Source organism: Carcharhinus amblyrhynchos, chromosome 7, assembly GCF_965287045.1.
Source record: "Carcharhinus amblyrhynchos chromosome 7, sCarAmb.v2.hapA, whole genome shotgun sequence".
Classification (NCBI taxonomy): domain Eukaryota; kingdom Metazoa; phylum Chordata; class Chondrichthyes; order Carcharhiniformes; family Carcharhinidae; genus Carcharhinus; species Carcharhinus amblyrhynchos.
In genome coordinates, this window is record NC_137330.1 from 26,830,138 (window position 1) to 26,858,056 (window position 27,919).

Here is a 27,919-nt window from a genome sequence, read left to right on the forward strand (position 1 = left end):
TACATTACTGGAGTAAAAAGCTACAAATATTTTAGTGTTGGCAGAATTGGGCTATGGGGGTGGAGAAGAGAGAAGAATGATTGACCAATTAAAAGGTCAGTTATTTTGCTGTACAATATCTTTGATGACACTTTGATCAATGGCTACAATTAAGAGGTCAGTTGAATGGGTTCTAGCTAGCAACACACCATCAAACTACAAAATGCATTATATCAGGATCTGAAAGGAATGATAGCATCCTGATGGTCCTTTCCTCAGAGGCATGAAGTAACCTGGAGAAAAGCTGTCTATGACTGAAGTGGAACTGTACTTCAGTGCCTGTGTCGTGAAGGCCACATGAACTGGATGCTATAAATAGTAAAATCCTGAAGTCAATTAGGAGCTAATCGTTGTTGCGAATGGGAATCTGCCTCTGCTTGTAAATACCTATTACCTTCAAACTAGCATACCGAATTCAGAAGAATGTGACACAGCACAGGTGGCTTTCCTGCTCAGCTATTTTTTATTACTTTTTTTTCAAAAGTTTGTGTGTTATCTGTTAAATTCAACATCTGTTCAATTGTAATTTTTTTGCTTTTTAATGAGTCATGTTTGAGCTCATTGCTGCAGTGTGATATATTTGGGGTGTGATTGCTTACTAGATGCAGGATTGATATTAAACTGCAGCTTTCCATTACACATTATGACAAGCATATTTAAGGTAAAGTGCATAGGCGAAAACATGAATAAGTTATATTCTGGTGAAATTTAACAGCAAGCATTTGTGTACAAACTGTGTAATAGTGTCATACAGTCTTTACAAGTGTCTTAAATCTATGAAGCTCTGTCTTTATTATTTTCCAATAGCTCACAACACAAGATGAAAATTCAATATTTAGGTTTTAAAAAAATGCTACATGGAAACTTAATGCTGTAAAATATGAGTTTGGTTTAAACAAAATAAATATTTGGAACAGAAAGTAAAAATATTTGATTAGAAAATCAGCCATTCTGGAGTGTGTGAATATATCATCCTAACAATAAATGGTATCTTTGGTCTCACATATTTACACAAAGCTGTGTCAAAGAGCTTCAAATGAATTGGGAAGGATCTAGTCAAAACAAGGCTCCAGTGTTCAAGGACTGTTTGTACAAAAGCCTTTTGTGTCATAGTTTGGAGTTCTCAGGTTACATTGGCCAGGAGTATTTTAATCTTGGTTAAAGGCGTCTGACTACAGGACTCCAGCACTGCAGCTAATAAAAAGCAGGGACAAGATACTATCCATCCCAAAATTATACCATCTGTGTTTACACCTCTTTAAGGGCAGAAGATCATGTGCTATTGTTAAAAAAAATCAACATAAGTGGTTATTCTGTTGCTATGTAGGGATTCCAGGGATTTTTCCATCATCTAACCCCCCCAGATTTTCCAAATAGTCAAAACCACTGGGAGGCTAACAAGCTTCTGGATATCTGCCAATATATCAGTGAAGTATCTCCTGGAAGACATGGGACATTAGCCCAGAGACAATTCTACTGACTAATCTGCTGAATTCGAAGGTGCACGAAGCAGAATGTTTTCCAAATTATTTAGCTGAGATTAGTTCCTCAACAGCTTTAGAATTACAACTTGCCCTCTAGCACAATGACACAGTGTGCTACTGAGGAATGATATATTTAAACCGACAGTGTTTGATTAGTTAAAATTAGATTAATGTTAAGTTAAGGCTGCGCAATAATCGCTGGCCTTGCCAGGGGTACCCACATTCCTTGAAGGATTTTTTTAAAAAATCAGCACGCATTGTGAGGCACTCCTTCCTTCCCTCTCATCTCTGGTAGACAGGTACATTTTGGCCATATTTTTATTAGAAAAAGTGTGGGTAAATGACAGTATTAATTAATAACTTTGGTTTTAAATACCTACAGGCTACTAAATGACTGGAGTATTTTATTTTTCTAGAGCAGAAACCATACTGACATTCATTGCAGAGATATTGATAGAAGAATCGGCTTCCACAGGAATTCATAATTTTGTCATTTACATTCTGGTTGTTGAGCATAACTGAAAATGACAGTCCAAATATGTGTGGGTTAGGTTGACTGCCCTTGATAAATTTCTCCTTAATGATTAGGAAAGTAAATATGTTGGGTTACAGGGCTAGGACAAGATGTTTATGGGATTGTCAGTCAGTGCACAGTCGATAGGCCAAATGGCCTTCTCCTGCATTGTAGATTCTATGAAACACCAGCAGGAGCCCAATATGTCCTGACTGTTATTTATTTGACTGATTTTATATTGAATTACTGGTTATTCTTTTTCACTGCATATCTCACCTCCCTTCCTCCATGCCAAGACAGATTGTTGGCGTTTCAGTGGTCTTTGTAGTTGTAGATTCCAAGTCAGGAAAGACCTCAGATTCTTCTGGTTTGTCATCATCTGGGACATACACCATAGCCAGTATGCGAGACTCAACGTTGAAACACTCAATAACTTTAGGATTGGAATTATGAAGCGTGACTATTGTGATCTGTCCCATTTGATTGGTACAACTTCCAATCTGCTCGTTAAAACAGAAGAACATGATATTTGTAATTTCTACATTGTAAAAACATTTCAGCTAGCCAGTGGAAAGACTATATAATAGAACTAAAACTCCATGGAACATTCAACAGGAGTTAAAGAAAAGCAAGAACAAGATATTATTATTGATGGAATTGAGTTAACCTTACTTTTTGATACTCAACTGCTTTTTGAAATATTTGTCATATTTTAGTTTAAAGTTATTGGGTGTTGTCTGCAATGACAATCAGATTAATGCAAATTCCAATAAACTTGCTAAACTTAAAAAAGAAATAAGGAAGGGAAAGTAATTTTTCATTGGCGTCCTTACAATCTATTGCTTTGCTTGAATTGTTGAATAGCAATGAAACATACCTGAATTCTCTACAAGCTCACACAGCATATGGCACAACATGAAAGCAAAGGACAGTAAAAATCAGCTGCTTCTATACGATCACAGTGTCATTTCTGAACACAGTGATCTTCCTCCAGCTCAACCCATCAAATCAGCCTTGCAATCACCCAGAAGTAAAAAATGACACCAGGATTGAGAGAAAAGAAACCGCTAGTAAATTCCTGCCCAACATTTGAAGCCAATTAAACAAGTTCCAAGAGGCGAGGTTATCTGGGAAACACATCCCAGAGGACCCATCGATATGTCTGGTGGGAAAGTATTAAATATGAAGAGTTCTATGTTAGCCACGGTCTATATCTGTGCGAGTGCAGAAAGTGTGGTTCTTAAGGTTGGTGAGCTGCAGACCCAATATCCATGCGGGAATATGTATAACAGATCTTGTTCAAAAAAGTGGGTGCAGTGGGGGTGGATGTCTGGCATTCCTGGATACAAGTCATGCAGCAAAGAGAAGGGACAGATTAAAAAAAAGAGGGCCAATGGTTTTGATCAAGGAGGATATAATGTCTTTGAGATGTCAAAAACAGAATCAGTTTGTTTGGTGTTAAGAAGCAATGGGCATTTTCACTGGCAATGGGAGGTGAGTTTGGGCATATACATGCAGACAAATCCCCTTAACTTGATGCTGGGTCTGGATCGCAATGCCATCCCGCTCTTTTCCAGGTTTCATCTGGCTAAGTTGGAAGGTGATGGGACCACACTTGAAAAGCCAGGAAGGTAATTCAGTTACATAGACAAGCAATAGCGTGTTTCATTCGCCCTGCATTCCAGTTTTACGGCCAGTAAACCTATTCCCAGAGTTGTTAACAATTGGCCAGGGTCAGCCAGGCCAGTGCACAGCAGGGAGTGCTTCTCCATACTAACTAACAGGCAGGGTAGCCTTCGATCAGCGAAGCAGCTTTCCACATTTGACAGGCGATCGCCGACCTCTTTGAAGTCACTTCAACTTTCTTGCACTTCATCTACATTCAGCTTCACATCGCAGCTGCCAGCCTTCATTGTGACATGGCAGCTGTTTATATCACTCTACTTTACACCTCTGAAGACGAACAAGAGAAACAGCAGAGCCAGCACCAAGAGCACCAGAAAAAGTACATCAGTGCTAGCTGCCTTTTGCTCAGTGCCATACCACTCCACATAATAAAGGGATGGACACACAGATCCAGCTCCAATGTTGCAAGACTCGTGTCATAAGATCAATAAGCAGAGGATAGGTTGCCTCAGCATAACTGAGCACTAGTGCCATAGGGGGCCCAGGCTTTCACAGCAGCTCTCTGCTGAGACCTGGAACAAGCAATGGGACAACTGGATATGTATTGTCAGTGACCTTAAAGTGGCTATCACTAGGAAAGATCACCTCACTGCAACCCCTCTGATCTTGCAACAGGACCTCCAGACAAAAGACAGAGATCCGAGAAACATCTTCCTAGGTTTCCTCTCCATGCCTCTGGTGACTCAGAAATCACCATTTCTGGACGGCACGAAGGCACAGTGGTTCGCACTGCTGCTTCACAGCACCAAGGACCCAGGTTCAATTCCAGCCTTGGGTGACTGTTTGTTTGGAGTCTCCACATTCTCCCAGTGTCTGAGTGAACAGATGTTGAAGTGTGGCGACTAGGAGAGTTTCATAGTAATTTCGTTGCAGTATTAATGTAAGTTTACTTGTGATACTAATAACTTTAAAATCCAGGTTCTGTTCATCCTTTCTGACTCTGCTGTGGTCCCTTTAATTAGAAATCCTTCCTTTGATTGATCCAGCACATGGTCTTTGATTGGCCAGGGAACTCAGAAGTGGGATGCTAAAACCATAATTACATTGCCCAAAAACAGTGGTGGGAGGGGAAACCTGACAATCATAGATAAGTCCATTTAACTTGGATAGGGTGACACTTTTAGGATCAATAATTCAGGAGAAAATTTAGACCCACTTGGACAAGCATTGTATAATAAAGGGAAGCCAACTTGGATTTATTGAGGGAAAGCCATGTTCAATGAACTTGGTTAAGTTTTTCATTGAAGTGAAAGAGAGTGGATGAGGAGAGTGCAGTTGCCTGGACTTGCAAAAGTTGCATCAAAATGCAGACTATGGGCTTTGATTTAAGCCGATGGGATAAGAAGGACATTATCAGTATGGATACAAATTGATTGAAGGAAAAAACTGGTTAGTGGGCAGAAGCAGAGTTGCAGTGAATGTCACGACTTTCTTTTCATTCTGAAAGAGTTCCAAGATTCAGGAGGAGAAACACTGCTGATTTTGGTGGTATGTTAATGAGTTGGCCTTAGGATTGCAAGACACAGTTTCAAAATTTGCAGATGACACAAAACTTGGAAATGTAGTGAACAGTGAGGAAGGTAGTCAGAGATATCGCAGACAAAATGTTTCCTCTCATGGGGTAATTTAGAACAAAAGGTCACAGGCATAGATCGAGAGGCGGCAGATTTACAACTGTGATGAGGAGGAACTACTTCTCACAGAGGGTGGTGAATTTGAGGAACTTGCTGTCCCATAGCATAGCGGAGTCTGAATCATTAACTGGTTCCAAGAAGGAGATATATTTCTGAGAAAAAAATGGGTTAAAGGGATAGAGGGAACAGGTGGGGAGGTGGATTTGAGACCAGAGAGAGATCAGCCATAATCTGATTGAATGGGGAAATCAGGCTCAAAGGGCTAAATTTAATTTACCTACTTCTGCTCCTAATTCCTATATTCCTAAAAAGACTTTGATGGTTTGGTGGAACGGGGGAATACCTGACAGGTGTGTTAACTAAATTAAACAAAAAAAGAGGTAACACATTTTGGTAAGAAGAGTGAAAAGAGACAGTTCATACTGGATGGTACAATTTTAAAAAGCATTCAAAAAGAGAGAGGTCTGTAGGTGTTTGTGTGCAAATCTTTGCTGGTGACAGATGTTAACAAAAACAGTTAAAAAAGCATATGGGATCCTGAGTTTTATAAACAAAAGCAAAAACCTGAAAGTTTTGCTAAGTCTAAAGAAAACATCAAATTGGCCCCAGTTCTGGGGTATTGTGTTCAATTCTGAGCATTGCATTTCAGGAAGGATGTCAAGGCTTTGGGGCGGGCACAGAAGAGATTTACTGGAATAATTGCATGAATGAGGGATTACAGTGGATAGATGGGAGAAGCTGGGCTTGTTCTCCTTAAACAGAAAGGACTAAGAGGAAATTTGCTACAGATGTTTGAAATCATGAAAGCTTTTCTGTCTCTGTTTCCAATGACCAAACTGTCGATAACCAGACAGCACAGATTTAAGGTGACTGATAGAAGAACTGGGAAACATTTTTACATAACTAACATTAGGATACTGAATGCACTGCTTGATATGGTGGTTGATTTTTCTTTCTCCAATCAAGGTTGGAGGGGATCATTGGCAAGGCCAGCATTCATTACCCATCCCAAATTTCCCTTCAGAAGGCAATGATGAACTACCTTCTTGAACCAGTGAAGTCCATGTGGTGTAGGTGCACCCATAGTGCTGTTAGGCAAGAAGTTCCACGATATTGCCCCCACAACAATGAAAGAAAGGCAATATAGTTCCAAGTCACGATGACGTGTGGCTTGGAGGAGAGCATGCAAGGTGGTGGTGGTGGTGTTCCCATAATACAAATTTAATAGCAGTCTTCAAAACAGAGTTGGGTAACTTGTCGAATAAGACAATGGCTGGAATTTTCCAGCCGTTCACACCAGCAGGATCTTCTGGTCCCTCCGACTGTGCACCTCTGCAGCGGGTTTCCCAGCCGTGAAAGGTGCATTCAATGGAAAGCCTCATCGACAATGGTGGGACCAGAAGCTTCCACCACCGGCCAGTGGCAGGCTGCCTCCACCAATGTGAGATATGTGCAGTTTGCATGGAAGTTCCCACCCATTATTGGAGGGATAAACAGAAAGAGCGGAGGATAGTGACTAACTGGCTGGTTCTTCAAAAGATGCTCTGCAAATGTGATAGTCCAAATGGCCTTGTTTGTGTTGTACCATTCTTTGAATCTAATGAGTATGGTAGCATGCTGGTTACGTTACTGCGTTGGTGTTCCAGAGAGGCCTGAACTAATGATTTAAAAACATGGGACTAAATTGTGTGAGTCAATGTGATCCCTGTTGACCAAAGCTAAAAGTCAGGAGGAGTTCACCCAAGGAAAGAACTACAGTCCTATAGCTATTTTGGCCATTAATAGGCTGGAGGCATGGGCCAGCAGCTGCATACTATTGGGATTCTCTGTTCCTGCTGCAGTGAACAGAGATTTGGCTGAGCACCAAATTCACTGTCCTTGTTTACAGCGACAGCGGGGCATGAACAATTGGTCATAATTTCTGTCTCTCCAGGACAGGAAGTCCCACCTCAGAGCTGCCACAGTTGGGATAGCTCTCAAGTATCAGCAGTGCCACCATGGTCACTGCTGGTACTACAACTGAGGATTCATCAGAACTTTGAGTGTCTTGGGCCTAAGAAGGTGTTGGTGCATGAGTGGTGATCTGGATTTAAGAGATGAAGGGGACGGGGTTTCCTCCAACGGGCCCAGGAGAGCATCCCCCATCACCACCACTGTACCAGCCTGGCCATTTGGCATGAGTCCCTCCTGCCACCTGATCAGTTAATCCACTGGTTCTCTCATGTTGCCGGTAAAATTGGGGTGGGAACAGGAATGGGTCAGTAGGCAGCATCTTGGAGTGGGTGCTTTGGCAGGCCACAAGCTGGGTTTAACATGCCACACACAGTACCTTCAACTGCTGGCTGGGGAAGCTTCAAATACAGAGCAAAAGTTCAAATCCCATCAATGCCTGCTAGGGAATTTAAATTCAATTGATTAAATAAATTTAGAATAAGAAGCGAGTATCAGTGATGATGATCATAAACTATCAGACCATCACTAAAAACCCATCTGGTTCCTCACCTGTTCTGGCCAATATGAAGCTTCAGACCCACAACAATGTGGTAGTCTTGTAATTCCCAAATGGCCTACCAAGCCACCAATTTGTATTTAAGAAGTTGCCTGATCACCATCTTCTCAACAGCAATTAGGGATAGGAAATAAATGTTTGGGTTTATAACTAATACTTGGATCCCACAAACAAACACAATTCTACAAGTAGCAGTCCACAGAAGTTCAAAGTTTTAAGTTTATTAATTATCACAAGTAGGCTTACATTAACACTGCAATGAAGTTACTGTGAAAATCCCCCAGGTAGTGATAACTGCAATCAAAAAGGTACAAGTTGCACTTAATTACAAACCAAATAAATAAAATAAATTGTTACAGCGATCTGTTAGTGACAAGATATGTTCTAGAAGACTGAACTAGTTTTCAAAATAAAGCCAAATGAAACAATGGATATTAAGGGCACAGATCCCATTGCATTAAGGAGGGGCTTGGGAAAGGGAAAGGAAAAAAGTTAAATGCAAGAAGAACATTTTATCAATAGAGCTATCGAGACTCTTCAGCAAGGTAAGGCATTATATCAAATTTCTACACCATTGTTATGAATTCAATTCGTAGGTTAAAAAACGCTCACCCAACCGGAGCAGACTTATGGGGAGTAGGTGGGAAAGGGAAATTATATCAAAGATTGGCCTTGCCCATATTGAATGATGGACTGACTTGGGAGCAGTTTGGTCTACTCTTGTCCCTATTACTTATATTCGTACTTACCCACAGATAGCCATGTTCCATAGAGATGGAATTAGGTGCATCAGATGCATTGCAGCTTTCTGGGTTATGAATAGCACATTCAACCTAAAAAAATAAAAAGGATAATTTGAGGAAAGTGTATATTTCACAATTTAGCATTGCTGCATATTAATAGACCATGTGACTGGAGTGAGGGTGGGGACGGTGGGGGTGTAGAGGGGGGCAGGTCGCAGTCTAAAACCCGATTTGATTCAATGTTTGTAGATACATATTTCCCAGCTGGGGATAACTCTGGTATGAGAAGTAGGAACACTGGGTGATGTTTTTTCTTTCTAGCCGGTCTTTTGACACTGAGGCAAATTGCCACCAGGCCTGTGGGTGGTATGAGCAGGCTCTGCACAGAGTGGGGGACCACCTTAGTGTATTGGTTTAGCACCACTATGTGCTGCATTTACCCAAATGACAGTCTGCAAAAGCGAGACAGTACTTTACAATTACTTCAAGCTGCATGCCGAAAAAGGAAATTCCAAGCGAAAGTGACGGTATAAGAATGACAGCATATTTTCCAACATATGGTGAGAGAAATCTTCTGTTATTGAATGTGTTCAGAAACCTTATGCTTTTCAGGTCAAAGAAAGCACACAACAAATGCCCATTCCCCTATGACATGAGGTGGTTTCTTTGACTATAACCTGCACATGTCTCAGGCAAGGAAGCAAATCTTTTCATTTAATCAAGGAAATATGAGATATGGTACAGGCAAAAAGTTATATTATTGTAAAACACCATCTAAAATAACAACTGAGGAATATAACAGCGATCTATTTGAACAAAAGTACAGTAAATATGGTGAAGACTCTTTATTTGTGCTCTCTAACAAGACCAATAGTTTCAGCAGTGTAAGGTCTGTTTACTATCAATTTCTTAAACTCCATTAAGCACTCAATCTTGCTGTTAACACACCAAGAAAATAAAATTGCAGATGGTGGAAATGTGAAACAAAAGCAGAGAATTCTGGAAACACAGCATCTATGAAAAGAAAGAGCACACAAGCTAACGTTTCAGGTGCAGGCCCTTTGGCAGAATAGCTGCACAGATCAGAAGGCCTCAATGAGTATTAAAATTTCATTTTGAAAGAATGTTTTTGTTAGCTGGTGGCCTGACATACTTGGAAACAAACCAACGCGGTCTTGCTACCAAGGGACTGGAATTAGTCTTTGGTGGTAACATGAGGCAGGCATTAGTGAATCAGCAGCATGTTCCAGTAACGCTTCCGTTGAAGCTAATTCACTATCATTATTCTGCACAATCATCCATTGACATGCCTCCAATCCAAACCATTCAGAGATCCAGATAAATGAGGACTTTCTTTCATCGGATTTGATGTACAAGAAAGGAGGGAGAAAGAAGGCAGGGAATTACAGAACGACTAGCCAAATGCGTGTCGTCGGGAAACTGCTGAAATCCACCATAAAAGGATGATGTAGCAGGATGCTTAGGGCAGGATTTACCCCCACCCCCACGGTCATTGGCCTTCAAAGTCTATGGCATTTTGTGTCATCCACCCATCCCACCACTGGAGAACTCGCCACGGGGATTCAGCATGACCAGAAGATCCTGCCAGTGGGAAGGGCTTGAAAATCTTGCTCTTAGAAAATCATAATTGGCTCAGGCAAAATCAACATCGTTAACTTATTAGAGTTATTTTGGAAGTAATGAACAATATGGATAAAGGGGAACCTGTGAATATGGTACGCTTCGATTTACAAAAGGATTCACATCAGAGATTACTACTACACAAGATAAGGGAACATGGTGTAGGAGGTAACCTATTGGATTAGGAATTGGTGAGGTGACGGGAAGTAGACAGTAAGGATAAATGGGTCTTTTTCAAACTGTAACAAGTGGAGTGTTGCAGAGATCAGTGCTGGGCCTCAACTTTTACACTGATATGGATGAATGGACCAAATGTACAGTAGCTAAATTTACCCTTGACACCAAGATAGATAGAAGAGTAAGTTGTCAAGGAGATAGAGAATCTGCAAAGGGATATGCAGAGGTTTACTGAATGGGCAAAAAATTTAGTAGATGCGGTAGAATTTGGGAAAATATGGCCTATACCCACTGAAGTTCAGAAGACTGAGATGGGACCTTATTGAAATATATAAGATACTGGAGGAATTTGTTAGGGTTGATTCTGGGATGATATTTCCAGTTGCGGAGAGATTAGAATGAAGGGACACAGTTTAAGAATAAGAGGCCTCCCTTTTAAGATTGAGATGAGAACTGTTTTTCCTCTCACGGTCGTGAGTATGTGAGCCCTTCTCTGACTCGAAGGACTGAATGGTCTACTCCTAAGCTCTATGTCCTTGTACACGTTCCCTTGAGGGACATATTTCATTTACCTCGCAGAGAACTCAGCTACAATTTAAAAATTGCTGCAACTTTGGGATCTCCAAGTTTGTGCAGGGGCCTCTGAAATCTAAGACCTAAAGCCGCATAGCTTATCAAAGCATATCAGTTAGTTTATCACTGTTTATCCAATTAAGATTAATTTACCCATTAGAGCAACAGCTTACACGGTTGTCTACAGCCAAGTGGGAAGAATCCCACTCCTGAGTGACAGATTGATTTCTCCAGGTCCTGTTAATCAGCTCGTCAGGCTGGTCATTTATTTCTGCAGAGTGAGAACTTCACACTCAAGCACAACGTCAATAGTGAATGATGGGCCCAATATGAATGGGTTCTTCATCCCTACTGCAAAGACTGAATGGTTATACGGAAAACATGTTTGGCTTGATTTTCTGGCCATCCTTGCAAGAAGACTGGACCTCCACCCACACCCGCCACCCCCCCACCAGGTTGACAGACTTTTATATGGTCCACCCTAGCCCGCTACAATTCAGCCATGCAGAATGGCAAAATTCCACCTGTTGTGTCTGGAAAAGTTTTAAAAGGCATGAATGCTGGGAGAAGGAGAAGATAAAAATCTGGGCAGACTCGTGCCACAAATAGCATTACTGATTGTAGGGAGTTGTAATGAAACCATTCACGCAATTGCTTCTACATGTAACCTAACTAATTCATGAGCAGTCTCATGTGAGACGACTGCAACATTCAAAGATCACTGTCAAAGTGGAATCCATTTGCTGTGATTGATCATTCTATCTGTGGATCAGTTAGGCAGGTGTAACTAAAAATTATTAGTGATGTTATGGCAGTGTTTTGGTTCATCTAACTACTGAACTGAAGTTTGTTTCGTAATGGGAACGACCGAGTAGATGCAATTATTTACTGTCACTTTACACTAAATCATTTCATTCAAATAAAGTGAACACAAATCACCGAAAACAAAAAAAATGTATTTGAAAACTGAAAACATGCCTGGCTGAGTAGTGGAACTCAGATTCTGTGAAATCCAAGGATTGACTTGGATCTTAAACACCCAGAGCTAAGCATGTCATCTTGGAGCCCAAAAACCCCCAAAACTATATAGAACTGCGTCTAAAAGTAGGCACAGTTGATCCATTATGCTGCCTACTCACTATGCTCCAGACCAGCAAGTTTGCCTTTAGTTACAATGGGATTGACGTATCAAGAACACTCTGCAAATTTACTTTGGGAACTCAAAGCGTAGTTTCTCTGGGATATTAAGTAGTGATAAATCAATCTAAAATCTGATCTATGGTTGGAGTCAGATGTCCACCACTGGAATGAAACTTGTAAATCGCACCTTGAACTCCTGCATTTTTGACATCATGACAGGCACATGTCTGACAAGAAGTGGATGCTTTTGCTGCTTTACATGTTTCCCATCATCCTCTGCACAAAACCAGCCCAGCTGGTTTTCATCTCCTATTTCAAAGAAAGTAAAAAGAAAAGAATAAGATCGCAAAGTTACTGCTGTTTTTTTTTAAAGTTCTGAAATCTATTTACAATAGAAACCTCAGAGGCACATCAACATATCATATGGGTACACATGAACACCAATTATTCAATACACATGTTGCATATTGAGAAGGAATGAATTTGTAATTCTGATGTTTTAAAAATCATATCATATCCTTTCAGCTCTGTAAAGATACTTGTGCCTCAAGGCATGCAGTTGGGTGTTAAATGTGGAATTTAAAACATCAGCAAGAGAAAAAAAGAATCACTTATTTGATGAGCCGTGCACGTTTTCTGCCAAGAAAAACGTACCAAGGGCCAATTTGGCCATCTGTAAACTACTCATCCAGGAGAGTTTGTTTGTGGGAGTAAATGTGTTAAACACGGCTGTGAAGAATGAAGGCCTTCCAGATCTGCAACAAAAAAAAACAGATTGACTATTCAAAACTATTATTTAAAAGTGTTTTTAAAATGTTGAAAAAGTTGCTGATTAATTCTTGAATACGGTACCTTAATTTAAAATAGTAGCTTTGACTTCTGTTAGCACTAAAAGATGCATTATGTATCACTTACATATGGTGTCCAATTGTTAAGGTACAACTGCGAGATATGCTCTATGACAAGCTATGTCCCTTCAACATTATGAGTTAAATATTGCACACGTGGTGTGGTCTCAATATTTTTTCTGCAAATTGGAATATATACCGTAACATGCATGCACTTCCACTTCTTTTCCCCCCAGGTTTGTGCATTACCCCTTTTTAATACCAAGGGCACTTCCTATGTCAAACATGTGTAACTTATTTCTGTTTAGAAGTTCAATGCTTCCAAATACTTCAATTGGTCACATTTGAGAGTTGTCAAAAGGTGTCAGTGATATACTAATAAAATTTAAAGATTAAAGCGATCAAGCAAGAAATTATTTAATGTATATATATATGAGAGAGAGAAACCCTGAAATGGGTCGCTAATGCTGTATTTCAAATATTTTAAATGCTGTTATTAATCCTTTGTTCTGCACCACTTCACGACCCAATGGATAGCATCACTGCAATTTCTGCAGCTGGCAATGGTGCATTTTCATTCTCATGCAACAGAACAGAAATAAAAATTGATGGAAAGTAAAAACGTACACCGTCCTTGAAGAATTAAAATTTTCATAGTTTTTGTGCACCAGAGCTCCAAATCCATGTCCTTGGACTTCCTCACTTATAATTAAAACAGAAAGTATACTTCACATATATTGGTTTATTAAAAATAAAACATACTTAACGCATTTTAAGAAAGAGGTTGCATTCCAAAACTAAAAATAAAATGGTTAAAAGGACTCTGTAGTTCATGCACCTTTATTACCAGCACTGTCTAACCCTCTGAAAAAGCATTTGGAAATACCTAGAATTGCTCAAGATCATCTTATCTCATTTCAAATTGAATTTCAAATTGTACAAGTTCTGGAAGATGTCAACATTCAATAGGAAACTCAGAATAAAAATTATTAGTGGGATATGTAAAAAGCATTGAATTTCTGAATCCAAACATTTAAAAGGCATAATTCACAATGATGTTGCAAGTTTCAAAAGATTGATAAATGTCTAAAAAAATACAGCAACTCCACTCTGCCTTTGGGTTCCCTACATGTTCAATATCAGATTATGCACAATACCAACTTGTCTGCTTTTCCAGGCAGCTGCAACTGAATCCTGCAACGATCAGCTGATCTTATTTCTTCTTCTTTTTTAAATATGAGTTTCTGTAGTCCTGCTGTCCAATCCTGGCTTACATTTGGATTTAAATTCTGTAACAAAGATTTATAACAGTGGGTGACTTCATAAGAGTACTAGCAAAAAGCAGATCTCAAGGAAATATTTAAAATTACTGGTTCGTACAAGGTACTAACTATATTATTGAAAATCTTTTCCAAAGGTAACAGATGGGCAGCTGGGGAATTGCATGAAATTCCTGCACCGTGTGGGAGCTTCAGGCCACTTCCTGTGCCTCGAGGGATCATCTGTGCGGGAAGTGTCTCCAGCTGCTGGAGCGCAAGCTCAGGATTTCCGATCTTGAGGAGCAGCTGCAGTCACTGTAGAACATCAGGGAGGATGGAAATTCCCTGGATCATGGGTTTCAGGAGATGGTCACCCCACAGGCAGTAAGAGTTCATGATAGTAGATGAGTGGTCAGCCAGGAAGGGGCAGGAGGTACAGAGATTTTCATAGTGTGTGCCACTCAGGATGACCAACTCCTGCATTAAATAATAGCTAGAGGAGTGGATGGATGTGGGTGGTGGGGAAGGGGGAGGAGGGTTTGCTGGTGAACCTGACAGAGATTGGGGCCTGGGGTGGTGACGTAGGACTATCCTTGTACTTTGCATGACCCACACACTCCTCTGACACTGCCAGCTCAAAATCTTGTGTGACAGCCCCCAGTCACAGATCACCAACATGCCATGATGCATGCAAAGATGGAAAGATGGCACTAAGAGAAAATAATTGGGGGGGGGTGGGGGGGGGGGGGGGCGGCGGCGGTGGCGGCATGGTAGCACAGTGGTTAGCACTGCTGCTTCACAGCTCCAGGGACCTGGGTTCAATTCCCGGCTCCGGTCACTGTCTGTGTGGAGTTTGCACATTCTCCTCGTGTTTGCGTGGGTTTCCTCCGGGTGCTCCGGATCTCTCCCACGGTCCAAACATGTGTGGGTTAGGTTGATTGGCCATGCTAAAATTGTCCCTTAGTGTCCTAGGATGCTTAGGTTAGAGGGATTAGCGGGTAAATGTGCAGTGATATGGGGGTAGGGCCTGGGTGGGATTGTGGTCAGTGCAGACTCGATGGGCCAAAGGGCCTCTTTCTGCATTGTAGGGCTCTATGATTCTATGAAATTGTGTCTCGGGAAAGCCTTACCAGGAAGTGGGACAAATTGCCAAGTACAGGATGATCCAAGAACTTGCTGAAAGGTTGGTTACCCTGGTGACACTCAGCACCGGAGACTGTCGGGAGTGCTGACACATTGAACGAGTGCAATACAGATAATGCATGTATGGGCACAGGAGTGAGCATTAGAGCAGGAATGAAGTCACCACAGGAGATTCATAGTTAGGGAGACAGCATCATCGTATGTCCCACATCGTGTATTGCCTCCATTATACCAGGGTAAAAAACATCACGGAGATGCAAAATATTCCGTTGGAATATTTAAGCATAGATAAGGGTCGTGGGTGGAGGGGGAACTGGCAATGTTAAAATGGCAGTGTGGGCTCATTGGGCCGAAGGGCCTGTTTCCCAGGCTGTTTTTGTTCTTTGTTCTTTGTGTGAACTAGGAGTTGTGGCTCAGGCAATACTAGAGTGAGTGTTGAGGTGTTACAATCAGATTTCAGCTGCTAGTGAGAAAATTAAAAAATAGGACCTCAAAGGTCACCATCCATGGATTATTTCCAGGCACTAACAAGAGTAGAAATATGAATATAGGGAGGATCAATGCGTACTTGACGACAGTACAGGAGAGACAGCTTCAAATTCCTGGGGTAGTTAGATCAGTTCTAATACATGTGACAATAATAAATCATATCAAATCATATCACCACCAGTCGGCTCTCATTCTCAAAGGCGAAAGCAGCTTATGGTCACCTGGGACAATGGCGACTTTACCCTTGATGTGGAGATGCCAGCGTTGGACTGGGCTAAGCACAGTAAAAAGTCTCACAACACCAAGTTAAAGTCCAACAAGTTTATTTGGCAGCACAAGCTTTCAGGATGCTACTCCTTTATCAGGTGAGTGAGGACTTGTGTTCACAAACAGGGCATATACAGACACAAACTCAATTTACAAGATATTGGTTGGAGTGTGAGTCTTTACAGTCTTAAAGGTACAGACCATGTGAGTGGAGAGAAGGCCAAGCATAAGTTAAAGAGATGTGTATTGTCTCCAGCCAGGACAGTTAGGGAGATTTTGCAAGTCCAGGCAAGTCGTAGGGGTTACAGGTAGTGTGAGATGAACCCAAGATCCCAGTTGAGGCCAACCTCATGTGTGCGGAACTTGGCTAGCAACCCCAGCTGAAAGGAAACACTCCTGCCTGGTGTTTGTCGAGCGGTGTTCATTCATCCGTTGTCGTAGCGTCAGCATGGTCTCCCCAGTGTACCATGCCTCAGGACATCCTTTCCTGTAGCGTATCAGGTAGACAATGTTGGTTGACTCGCAAGAGTATGTACAGTGTACCCGAAGGACCATTGCGCACAGCAAACTACCCAGCCTTCAGAAGAACAATGACCACGACACCACACAACCCTGCTACGGCAACCTCTGCAAGACATACCGGATCTCATGTGAGAACACCATCCACCAAGTACACAGTATATACTCTTGCAATTCGGCCAAGGTTGTCTATCTGATACGCTGCAGGAAAGGATGTCCTGACACATGGTACACTGGGGAGACCACGCAGACGCTATGACAACGGATGAATGAACACTGCTCGACAATCACCATTCCCTTCCAGTCAGGGAACACTTCAGCAGTCGTGGGCATTCAGCCTCTGATCTTTGGGTAAGCACTCTCCAAGGCGGCCTTCACGACATACAACAACGCAGGATCACTGAGCAGAAACTGACAGCTAAGTTCCGCACACGAGGACAGCCTCAACCGGGATCTTGGGTTCATGTCACACTATCTGTAACCCCCATGACTTGCCTGGCCTTGCAAAATCTCACTAACTGTCCTGGCTGGAGACAGTACACACCTCTTTAACTTGTGCTTGGCTCTCTCTCCACTCACATTGTCTGTACCTTTAAGACTTGATTACCTGTAAAGACTTGCATTCTAACCATTATCTTGTAAATTGAGTTTGTATCTATATATGCCCTGTTTCTGAATATAAGTCCTCACTCACTTGATGAAGGAGCAGCGCTCCGAAAGCTTGTGTTGCCAAATAAATCTGTTGGACTTTAACCTGGTGTTGTGAGACTTTTTACTGACTTTACCTTTACCAGTGCTATTGTAGGTCACCTGATTTTCCATTGTATTGAACACAGGGGAAATAAAAAGTTGAGGGAACTGAACCAATATTACCCATTTTACACAAGTCAAAATTGTCAATGCATCTTTTAAAGGACTTTAATGGCCGTTATTAATCTAATAAATCATTATGAATCAATGTCTCTTAGGGGAAAATATTAATGGGATCTTTTCAATTATTGGCAAAAACATACATCTTTAAATATAAAAATGGTAAAGTTTTTCCACACCTGATAATTTCCTTTAAGTGTACCAACAAGTTGTGTAATCTGGCCAACCACACTTAAATCATGCATTAGATTTTGTAAATCCTGATACAGCTGGCCTGGTCCCATGTACAGCTTGTCTGGAATGAAGAAGTTGAAATATATAAGGAGCAAGTTCATAGAACATTAAACATTTCACTAATGAGGAGTGCCAAGGTATTATAAAATTATTGCAGTGGTCTGAACGCTGGGTGATTAATGTCACAATAAATTAGAATAATTAACTCTTTGCACTGGTCTACCTTTCTAAAGAAGACCAGCAATACCAGCATAACAAGGACATCCAATTTCTCTAGCTTGCTGGTGTTCCAAAAAATACAGAGAGAAGCTGATAACATCCTTGCACCTGCTTCCACCCCTCGACACACTGTTACACTCTACTCAAAACAGAATGATGTTCCACTCCATCGACATACAATTAACCAGTGACCATAATCCCTGTCTCTGGCAAAGACAACACTTCCATTTTGCTCAAGTTTCCATTCAAGGTTTATCTGAAGGTGAAAAGAACCAGAAGATTATTCCTCAGAAAGCTATCGCTTTTTTGTCCAAGCTACTGACACACTCGTTGTAGGGGCAGCATGGTGGCACAGTGGTTAGCACTGCTGCCTGACAGTGCTAGGGGTCCTGGTTCGATTCCCAGCTGGGTCAATGTCTGTGCAGAGTCTGCACATTCTCCTTGTGTCTGCGTGGGTTTTCTCTGGGTGCTCCGGTTTCCTCCCACAATCCAAAAGACATGCTGGCTGGATGCATTGACCATGCTAAATTCTCCCTCAGTGTACCCGAACAGGCTCCGGAGTGTGGTGACTAAAGGATTTTCAAAGTAACTTTACTGCAGTATTAATGCAAGCCTACTAAATAATAAGTAAAGTTTTAGAAAAGGCAGACCCTGAGCTCCCAAAATGCACGGTATATATATGGGCAAATGGGATTTGTCACCAAAGCTGCAATGGTGGTGCCGGAGAAGCCCTGAGGAAATTCCTGGCTCATGACTTCCTTTTCATTGGTGCAGGGACAAGCACTTACGCATCCTGGACTGACAATGCAGAGGGAAAGAAAAATACGATGACGAAACAGAGGCACTATTTACTCAGCAAGTGAGGGGGAAGTCACAGGATTTGTTGCTGGATCAGTTATACCCCAAACATTTTAAAGAGGTATTCATTCCACAATCTTTCTGATGGTAATCTGGGTTTATTTTATTGGCGTGTGGAGGTTGCAAGAAAGGGACTTTGAATGCACCATCAGCACGTAAGCTGTAGCTGCAGTTTCTGTTCAACCTTTGCTCGCTGGAAGGCATCTCGCGCACCGATGACTTCATCAGCAAAATAAATAGATTTTATCATTAATTTGTAATCTTTGGTTCTGCTTATCTCATCTTGTGGAGTTTTATTTATCACCCACCCCCCCGTTGTGCTCCATCATCCCCTTCTTGCTGACTTGCCACATTGCCATGAAAATACAATCTTCTTTAATAACATGAAAACTGCTTATGTCAGGCAAACAGTTAACTCCCAGGATCAATAGTCTCTTCATTATGTTTAGCCTATGCGGGATGACGGGAACTCATCCTGCAGCATTCTCAGTATAATGCAGCTGAAGTTTCCTTCCACAATGTATTGATGTGTACATTTTTAAAACTGGCTACAATAATGCTGTTGGAACTTGAATGTAGTTCTTGCAAACATAGCCTGCAACCACTGATCAGCAGTGGAATGAAGGTACTTAAAGAAAATTACTTATAAAGATTTAGTGAGGTTGGTGTGTGGGCTTTGTCCTTTCCTAATATTCATTTCATTCTGACTGTAGTTATAGGAAACACCGGACTCCAGCTATGGTAACAGCAACAAGCAGGCTAACCAGCCAATCATATTGAAGAATCCTCACAACCTGCAAACCGGAAGTTAAAAAACAAAATCATCCATCACTTTTTAAATATTTCACAGCAAAGGAAATGAAGGTTGGGGCACAAACATGGGATTAATGCAGAAAGAAAACAAACTTTAAAACCAATAATTGTTTTAAACAGCTATGGAATTTCATCAAATTGGAAAAAATTGGCGTCCTCCAAATATAACATTAGTTTTTCAGGGCCAGAGAGGTTTTTCAGCATTGATTCAGCACACCATCACAAACACAAGACTGGATTTCATGGAACTCGGCTAATGTGTGTGAAGGCTGGATTTCATGGAACTCGGCTAATGTGTGCGAATGCGGCCTTCCCAAATCCTTCCTGGCGTATCTCCCATATGATGATGGATGAGAAAGGAGGCAGGCAACCTGCCTGCTTACACTTGGGCCTATTGAGGGACTTAAGTCACCAAATAATGGCCACTTTAGGGCCTCTTTGCCTCCACTGAGTTACTGCCCCAGAAATGGAAGATGGAGTGTAGGTTGGTAGCCCAGTTCTTTCATTGTGCGGGCCTCTGCCAGGCAAGAAAGGGGGAACCTCCTTTGGAGGGTCCTTTTAGCCCAAGGAAGGCCCGTTCCACCCTGTTTAGTTCTCTTCTCCAGCCTTTCAATCTTAACCATCCCCTTCCTCACCCCTCCACTCCAGCCTGTCCAAAACCTTAAAGTAACCACTGCTTGGTCCCAGTGTTACTGAGACGACAGAGTTAGCGACTGGCAGCTCTCGAAGGTGTGACTTACTCCCAGATGGAGACAGCAGTCTCACACAGAAATAGGCTTTTGGATGGGTAGACTGATGACTATGTTTTGGTACAACTGGGGGGAGCTGAGGTTGTGGGGAAGAAGGGCCGATAATGGAGGGCGGGGGGGGTGAATGTGGTAGAGAAGTGCCGATTCCGATCAGAGCTGGAGCAGAGTTTTATTCAAGTTATAATCAGGATGCCCTTTAAAGATGGTGCCCCTGACTTTGTGCAGCTGTGTTTTGTTGGCGTGTCGATGCCTTGGGCCCATTTGTCAGCATGAAACATGGCTTCTTGATTTTTTTGCAGAGTGTCATAAGATCTGGAGAGAAGTACACGGTTTTTCTCACTAGAAACAACATTTCACCAAAATTTGATAAGATTTGGTTCACAGACGGTAAGATTCAAATGTAAACACAGGTGAAAATTGAGAGGGAGAGATATGGGAAAGTTTGGATACGCTCAGGTTAGATAAGATCCAGAAGGCTTGCGCGCAGATTGCTATAGGAAATGGTGGTCAAGACGGCAGTGAGGCTCACCAGAATCTTCTCTAGATACGGGAGAGGTGCCAGAGAATTGGACAGTGGTGAACGTGATACCTTTATTCAAGAAGGATGAAAGGATGATTTTACAACGACAGGCCTGTTGGTGAATCTTGTGTCAATAGCAGGAAAGGCTTTAGAAACAATAATCAGGGAAAACAATTAATAGCCAGGAGGTTTGAATTAATTAAAGAGAGCCAACACCAATTTGTAAAAGACAGACCTTGGTTGATCGATCAAATTGATTTTTTGTTGATGAAAGGAATATGGTGGACATTGTCAATATTGATAAGAAAGTGCTTGATAAAGTACTACATGGAAGCCTGGTTAGGCTCATGAAACAGGAAGGTTGGTGTCCAGCTGGATAAAAAAATTGGCTTAAGGACAGAAAAGAGAGTGTCATGGTTAGTTATTTTTCAGACTGGCAGGTGATAGATAGTGTTTCTCATAGACATTACTAAGATTACTGCCATATATGCTGTACATAAATGATTTGGATCTTCGATTACAGAATATGTAATGATTTCAGTGAGGCCCTATGTCGGCCTCTTGGAGCATGGGCTCCCTGATTGAGTTCATGATTGCCTGCCCAAACAGGGAGCCTCAGTTGTATATAAAAATGGGAGTGGTCTACTGGCACTCCTGATTCTGACTTTGTACCTGAAGCACTCTAGGAGTGGAAAAGAGTTTGTAAATAAAGGGGAAATCTGGTGAAGGGACATCAGGCTCTGAGGAGTTATTTCAGAGTAGAATTTCAAAAGTTGCTGATAACACTGAACTTGGGGTAGCAAACAGTGTAGATGGTACAACCTGCCTGCAAAATGACATGGCCTGCAGCTGATGGAATTTAAAATACACAGTGTGAGATACTGCATTAAGGCAGATGGGATAGGAGGAGGCAGTATAGATTAAAGGAACAATACCTAAGAGTGTTCAAGGACAAAGGGACCTGTGCATCAATCTTTGATGGTGGCACATATTGAGAGGAGGCATTGAATATGAAAGCAGGCGCGTTCTGCTGATCTTTTATCAAGTACTGATTAGGTCCCGACAAAGGTACTGTGTCCAGTTCTAGTCACCACACTTCAGAAAGAATGTCAGAGTCCTTGAAAAGGTATAGAAAAGATTTATCAGAATGATTCCAGGGATGGAGGATTTTAAGAACAAGGTTAGGCTGGAAAAGCTGAGATTGTCTCTTTGGAACAAATTAGATGAAGGGGCGATTTGCTAGTGTCCAAGGTTATGACAAGGTTTGGATAGATAAGGAAAGCTGTTCCTGCTCCGTATGTTGGGGCATAGCCCCTTTAAGGCAGTGGGTCATATGACCTGGGGTGTGGAGTGAGCTGGTTGGGAACCACCCTGAGTGGGCAGAAAACATCTGCAGTGGAGAGTGAATAGACTGAATAATGGTCCGAGTTTCTGGTGCCTGTCTGTGGGGAAGTTATTGAGGAGACACCTCAGTACTAAGAGATTTAACAGTTGATTTAACAATAGCTGACAGTACAGATACAGGGGGTGTCACAGATTTGATTTTTTGAACAAGAGATGCTGGATGAATGTGGACCCGAAACCCGCCTCTCATGGTGGAATTGGAAACAATCAATAATTGAAAGGGATGGAGTGGTGAAGATGGGGACCAGGCCTGACTGGGTTGCCCCATGGAGAATTGGCATGCACATAATGAGCCAAAGGGCTTCTTTTCCTGCTGTAAATATTTCTAAGTGCAAGCACCAAAAGTCACAGTCACTCACAATTGTAAATAAAAGGCTGACAGAGCTGTAAATGAAGGTCATGGATCTTTCAGACCAATTTAAACTTTGGGATAATTGAACAATTAAGTCTAACTGCAGCCTTCAAAACTCAAATTTCAAAATAAATGTGTCATTTCAGAAGTGACGTAGAACTGAAGTGGAGAAAAAAAAACATTCCCTTACTGCTTGGCAATTTCACAGGAATGGACATCCATCCAGTTATTACAATTATACAAGATTTACATTTGAATTAGAATGTAAATGGGCTGGTCATGCCGGTTGATCGCTGTGGCAAACCAGTAAGAATGCATGAGGTGTAAAAAACTGAGTTTGCCCCAAGAAGGTCCTGAGGCTGATTCCAATATTTAAATCTAAATTTAAATATAAAGAGTGAACCTGGGATGGAATTGTGTGGGCTCACTTGTCTTAACGGCCTCACCGGTGAATGTCCTTATCAGTGAAGATCATCTGTGGTCCCCGCCAGTGGGGATCTGATATGAACGCGGTAGCACCCTCTAGTGTGAGAAGCTGGTTTTCCAGCTGAATGGATTCCATCCACTCCCTCTAATGGCGCGAATCATACTTTGGCTCTTTTTCTCCCCCACTAGAGCCCTATTTCACTATTGCGTGGTGCGAAAAAGTGGTAAAGTCAGGTGTGAGGCCATTAAAGTGATCTGCGCCCACGCGGATGGCCACCCAATTGAGACCATGCATTTAAATTGAATTAATGAACTGCCCGCCCAACTTTATCAACATTTCCCCCTTTACCACCGTGTTTGCCAATCCGGAATCGCGCCGAAATGATCATGCTGAACAAAAGTCTGAATTAGGTGTTCTAGCCGCTGAAGAGGCGAATTCAGGGCTTCCATCGGCTCCCTGACTCAGATTGGTGGTGGTAGTGGGGGAGGCGGGTCAGGTCATTCTCTGGTTTGTCTCAGCGGGAGGGGAGTGAGGCCAGATCGTTGTCTGGTTTGTGGGTGGGGGAGGGCCTAAAGTTGTCTGGTGGGGGGGAGCAGGGGGGTAGGGCCGTTGTTGGCTGGTTGGGGAGGGAGAGAGAGGCAGGGCAGATGTTCCTTTGGGGGGGGGGTGCGGAAGGGTGTGATGTCAGGTCATTCTCTGTGGGGGCAGGGCTGGGGGGTGGCAGCTAGTGAGGCCAGATCATTTTCTTGTTGGTGGAGGGGGGGGGGGGGGGGGGGGCGGGTGGCGGGATTGAGGCCAGATCATTCTCGGGGTGGGGGGGGGTGGGGGGCAGATCATTTTCTTGGGGGGGGGGAGTGAGGCCAGATCATTCTCGGGAGGGGGGTGGGGGGACAGTGAGGCCAGATCATTCTCTGGCGGCAGGGGAGGAGGGTAAGATGTATCTGTGGTGGGGCGGGGGGGAGGCGAGAGGCCCAATAGCTCACTGGTGGAAGGGGGGGGGGTCAGATGCATCTCTGGTGGGGGTGGTAGGGAGATCCGCTGCCACTCTGCGGGTGATCGGTGTGGGGGAAGGGGGCAGGGGGTTGCGATCGGTCCGGATAGCAGGGGGTGGGTGGATAATGGGGACAGTGATGGCTGTGGGGGCCATCGCTCCCCCTTTTCACTCCCAGGCTGCTTTCTCCACTTTTTGCTGCTTGGGGGCAATCTGACACTATCTCAAATTTCTTTCTAACTTCAAAGCTTCGATCATTTCGAGCACGCTAAGCCCTGCCCACAGCGTGATTCATACTCTCAATTCTTTATTCAGGATGAGTGGTAATGGGGGCACCTGAAAGCAGGTTTCCAACTCGGAACTGAATTGCACCCAGATTCAGCACTTAGAATGAAAACGGTAAAATCAGGCCCTAAGTGTCGTAAGATCCTGTCTGAAAGCTTGCTGAGAAAATGGTTGCCATTCTCTCCTGTTTTCACGCTCGTCTGGCATTCAGAATTTTTCTGGAAAGATCGGCCCCCTCATGTTAATTTGCGGGACAATTGAGCAGCTCAATGTAACCGCAGCCTTCATATATCCCTGAGTTTTGAAGGGAGTTTCATTACAAAATTGCACAATAGACAAAAGAAGTCCAACACCTTAATGAGTTAAATGAGCCTTTGTATGAACGTTGTTCTTGTTACTGCATGCAAACACTAGGCTTGTCCATTTCGCAAACAACTGCGACTGACTGAAAATGGCAGAAATCTTTAACATCTGACAGGACTTTACTTAACAGAAGTAAATTAATTTCATTCCATTTTCTGCACTGTAATGGAAAACATTATCATCCCATAACAGAAATATATGTTCTTAACAAAATCATGGCACTTGTCTGTTACTTTAATTTAGAACTTAACCTCATCAAGGATTGAAGAACGCAGAGTCTAAGCTTTCAGCGCCTAGACACACTTACTTTATGTGACTTGCTTGCTAATTGAAATCATGTACAAAGTAACTATTGTTATACTTGCAATTCTGTCTGTCGTAAAGGGATAGTCAATCTATTACATATTACGTATTACATTGCCAAATCAGAATCCTGAAAAGCACCTTTATCAAAGGGTTCCTTCACTGAATGCAAACAAGATATGTTTCTGGAGATTTAGAACCATTGTGGCAGTAGTAAAAAACCATGGGTAGTCTCTCAAATATTTGCCAGGCTACAAGTTCAATGCCTAGGAGGAGAATTTGCTGCAGCAAAGCATCGATACTAGGATTATAATCTTAGTTGATTTATCCAAAATACTGCAAAATCTGAGTTGCTTTTTGAACTCAAAACAAAACCTTAAACCTAATTAAAACATGTAAAACTGAAATATTTTATGCTGTTCTGCCTATCTATTTGGAGAACAGCAAACAAATAAAAAAGGGTCCTACATCTTTCAATAATCACTTAATTCGCAATTACCACTCAATTTATAATCTTTTTTTTAAAAAGAGGTTGAAGCAATTTATGAATTGGGGAAAATCAGTATGGATTAAAGTCTAGATTTAAATGGGTAGCAGATAAATGTCTGGTAGTTTTGCCTATTATTTTGCAACGAGTGCTTTCTCGAATGTGCTGTGGAGTTCTAAAGTGTATCCAATGTATTAAATGTCAAGCAAATGTATTCAGTGATAAATTCAGGAAAATGCAGAGTGAATCTGCTGATTTGCATTAGTGGCAACTCCGTTCACCTGCAGCCCTTCCCCGTTTTCTTGGTACTGGCAAAAGTTTGCAAGGGACAAAGTGCAAAATAGATGGGCGTGTGCAACAGATCCAGAAATAACATTTCAAAGTGAAATATTTTCCATGAGTAAATTAAAAAAAACAATAATATTGCTTTGGAAACCAAAATGTTTAATGTAATTAGTTCTGAAATAGTTTAAATGAACCACACCATGTCAGGAAGTGGCATTTGTCCCAAACAAAAATAAGCAACAAATCAAGATTTAATAATGCAACAATCTTGTTTTTTTGTAAAAAAGCAATGTTAGATCCAAATGTCTCTTTGTTAAAGGTGATTTACATACTATGTTACTACAGATATGATAAATTTGTTGAACCAAAATTAATATTCAAAAATAAATTGCTTTCATAACTTTGGCTACCATCCCCTTTCCATTTCAATTTGTACAATGGTCAGTAATCTCTACATTTTTTTCTCTGCACTTTCTGTAAAAAGATTGTCTTGCACATTTCTAACACCTCCTAAGTCTGTCACAAATAAATGGGGCAGCATGGTGGCACAGTGTTTAGCACTGCTGCCTCACAGCACCAGGGATCTGGGTTCAGTTCCAGCCTCGGGTCATTCTGTCTGTGTGGAGTTTGCACATTTTCCTCATGTCTGCGTGGGTTTCCTCTGGGTGCTCTGGTTTCTGCTCACAGTCCAAAAACATGCAGGTTAGATGGATTGGCCATGGTAAATTAAGCCTAATGGCAGGGGGATTAACAGGGTAAACTTGAGGGGTTACAGAAATAGGGCCTGGGCGGGGTTGTGGTTGGTGCAGATTCAATGGGTCGAATGGCCTCCTTTTGCATGTAGGGATCCTATGAGAAACCACATCCTCAAAGTACTCAGTACAATTTTTTGATTGTAATTATATGCTATACTAATTTTGTATTCTCTCATAATTACATCCAAAAATCAAATTCCAGTAATTTACAGCTGGAGTTTAGAACACCATATAAATTATATCTGGATAATCTAACAGTATGTTCCTAAATCAAAGATCATCATAACATACAGTTACTGAATACACAACAGCAAATATTTCTTTGCAAGTGCTCATTAAACAAGTTTAATAATGTTCCAAACAACTGAAAGTTTTGCTCACTACTACTTAGTTTGAAAATAAATATAACTTTTCTTTAGCGTCACTTAGAATTAGTGACAAATTAATGAAAAAAAGGAAATGTCAAGTATCTGAGATAATCCGTTTTCGTTTCATGTAGCACAAGCTAAAAGTCACCCGAGAGCACTTTGGAAATGCAAACAACTAATTGTACATTTTGTAATTTTCTCCAAATTAAAATCAGAACAACATCCTCTTTGTTTGTGGTCAACATGATCTTTCAAAATAAACGGCTCACAAATGTTTTTTATGAATTGTTACAGATTGGTCCCCACATACTCACTGCAGTCAGGATTCAAGGTTTGAGGATCACTGTAAATCATGCACCCATTAGGCATCATGTGCTTTTTTTTGCAACTGCCTTTATATTTTACATGATTATTACATGTGTCACAAACATTTTTTCAGAACAATCTTGAAGAAACAGCTGAGATTACAATTGTCATCTAAGGAGGTGCGACAATGCTCAGAATCACCCTCCCACGCAGCAGTTTTCAGCTCTGCTCATTTAGCAGTCTGGCAGTCTAAATCTGTGCTTCGTCACAAAGCATTTGCACGTGGAGCGGAACCTAAATTCAGTAATGAATCAAGTTTCTCTGATCTATTTACAAGCATTAGGGTAGTCACAGGCCAAAAAAAGGGATTAAAGATAGTTTTTGCAGTACATCAAAGCTAACAGAAATAAGTCTTAGATTGAGAATATTTGAGAGAGAAAACATAACAGAAGTAACATTACATGATGGAAAACTGTCTTTTCTGGCTGGGCAGTGAGTCTGCAGACTCAGGTGGGACTCTCAGGCCTGCTCACCACTCTATTAAGCAGCAGAGACAGAGACACAAGACAACCATCTACCTTCACTCCTCAAAGTCAACATCTCTGAAAGAAGTGGACATCAAAATGTGAGGGAAAGACGACAATGGTAGGGACAATGGAGAGAAG

The 27,919-nt window shown here is 41.8% G+C and overlaps 1 protein-coding gene across 2 annotated transcripts in view; it reads right to left on the reverse strand.

Annotated features, from left to right (window-relative positions):
* Positions 1-27,919, reverse strand: part of arhgef10 (Rho guanine nucleotide exchange factor (GEF) 10) — a 284,795-nt gene that overhangs the window by 72,706 nt on the left and 184,170 nt on the right. The window contains exons 19-25 of one of the 2 annotated variants that reach the window (XM_080192045.1): positions 17,715-17,830; positions 14,150-14,277; positions 13,616-13,690; positions 12,795-12,895; positions 12,328-12,449; positions 8,616-8,699; positions 2,314-2,537 (exon numbers count right to left, since the gene is read on the reverse strand). In XM_080192045.1, the coding sequence (XP_080048171.1) occupies positions 2,314-2,537; positions 8,616-8,699; positions 12,328-12,449; positions 12,795-12,895; positions 13,616-13,690; positions 14,150-14,277; positions 17,715-17,830 (850 nt within the window). The remainder of the gene's footprint in view (positions 1-2,313; positions 2,538-8,615; positions 8,700-12,327; positions 12,450-12,794; positions 12,896-13,615; positions 13,691-14,149; positions 14,278-17,714; positions 17,831-27,919) is intronic. The other variant, XM_080192046.1, reaches the window with a different exon arrangement.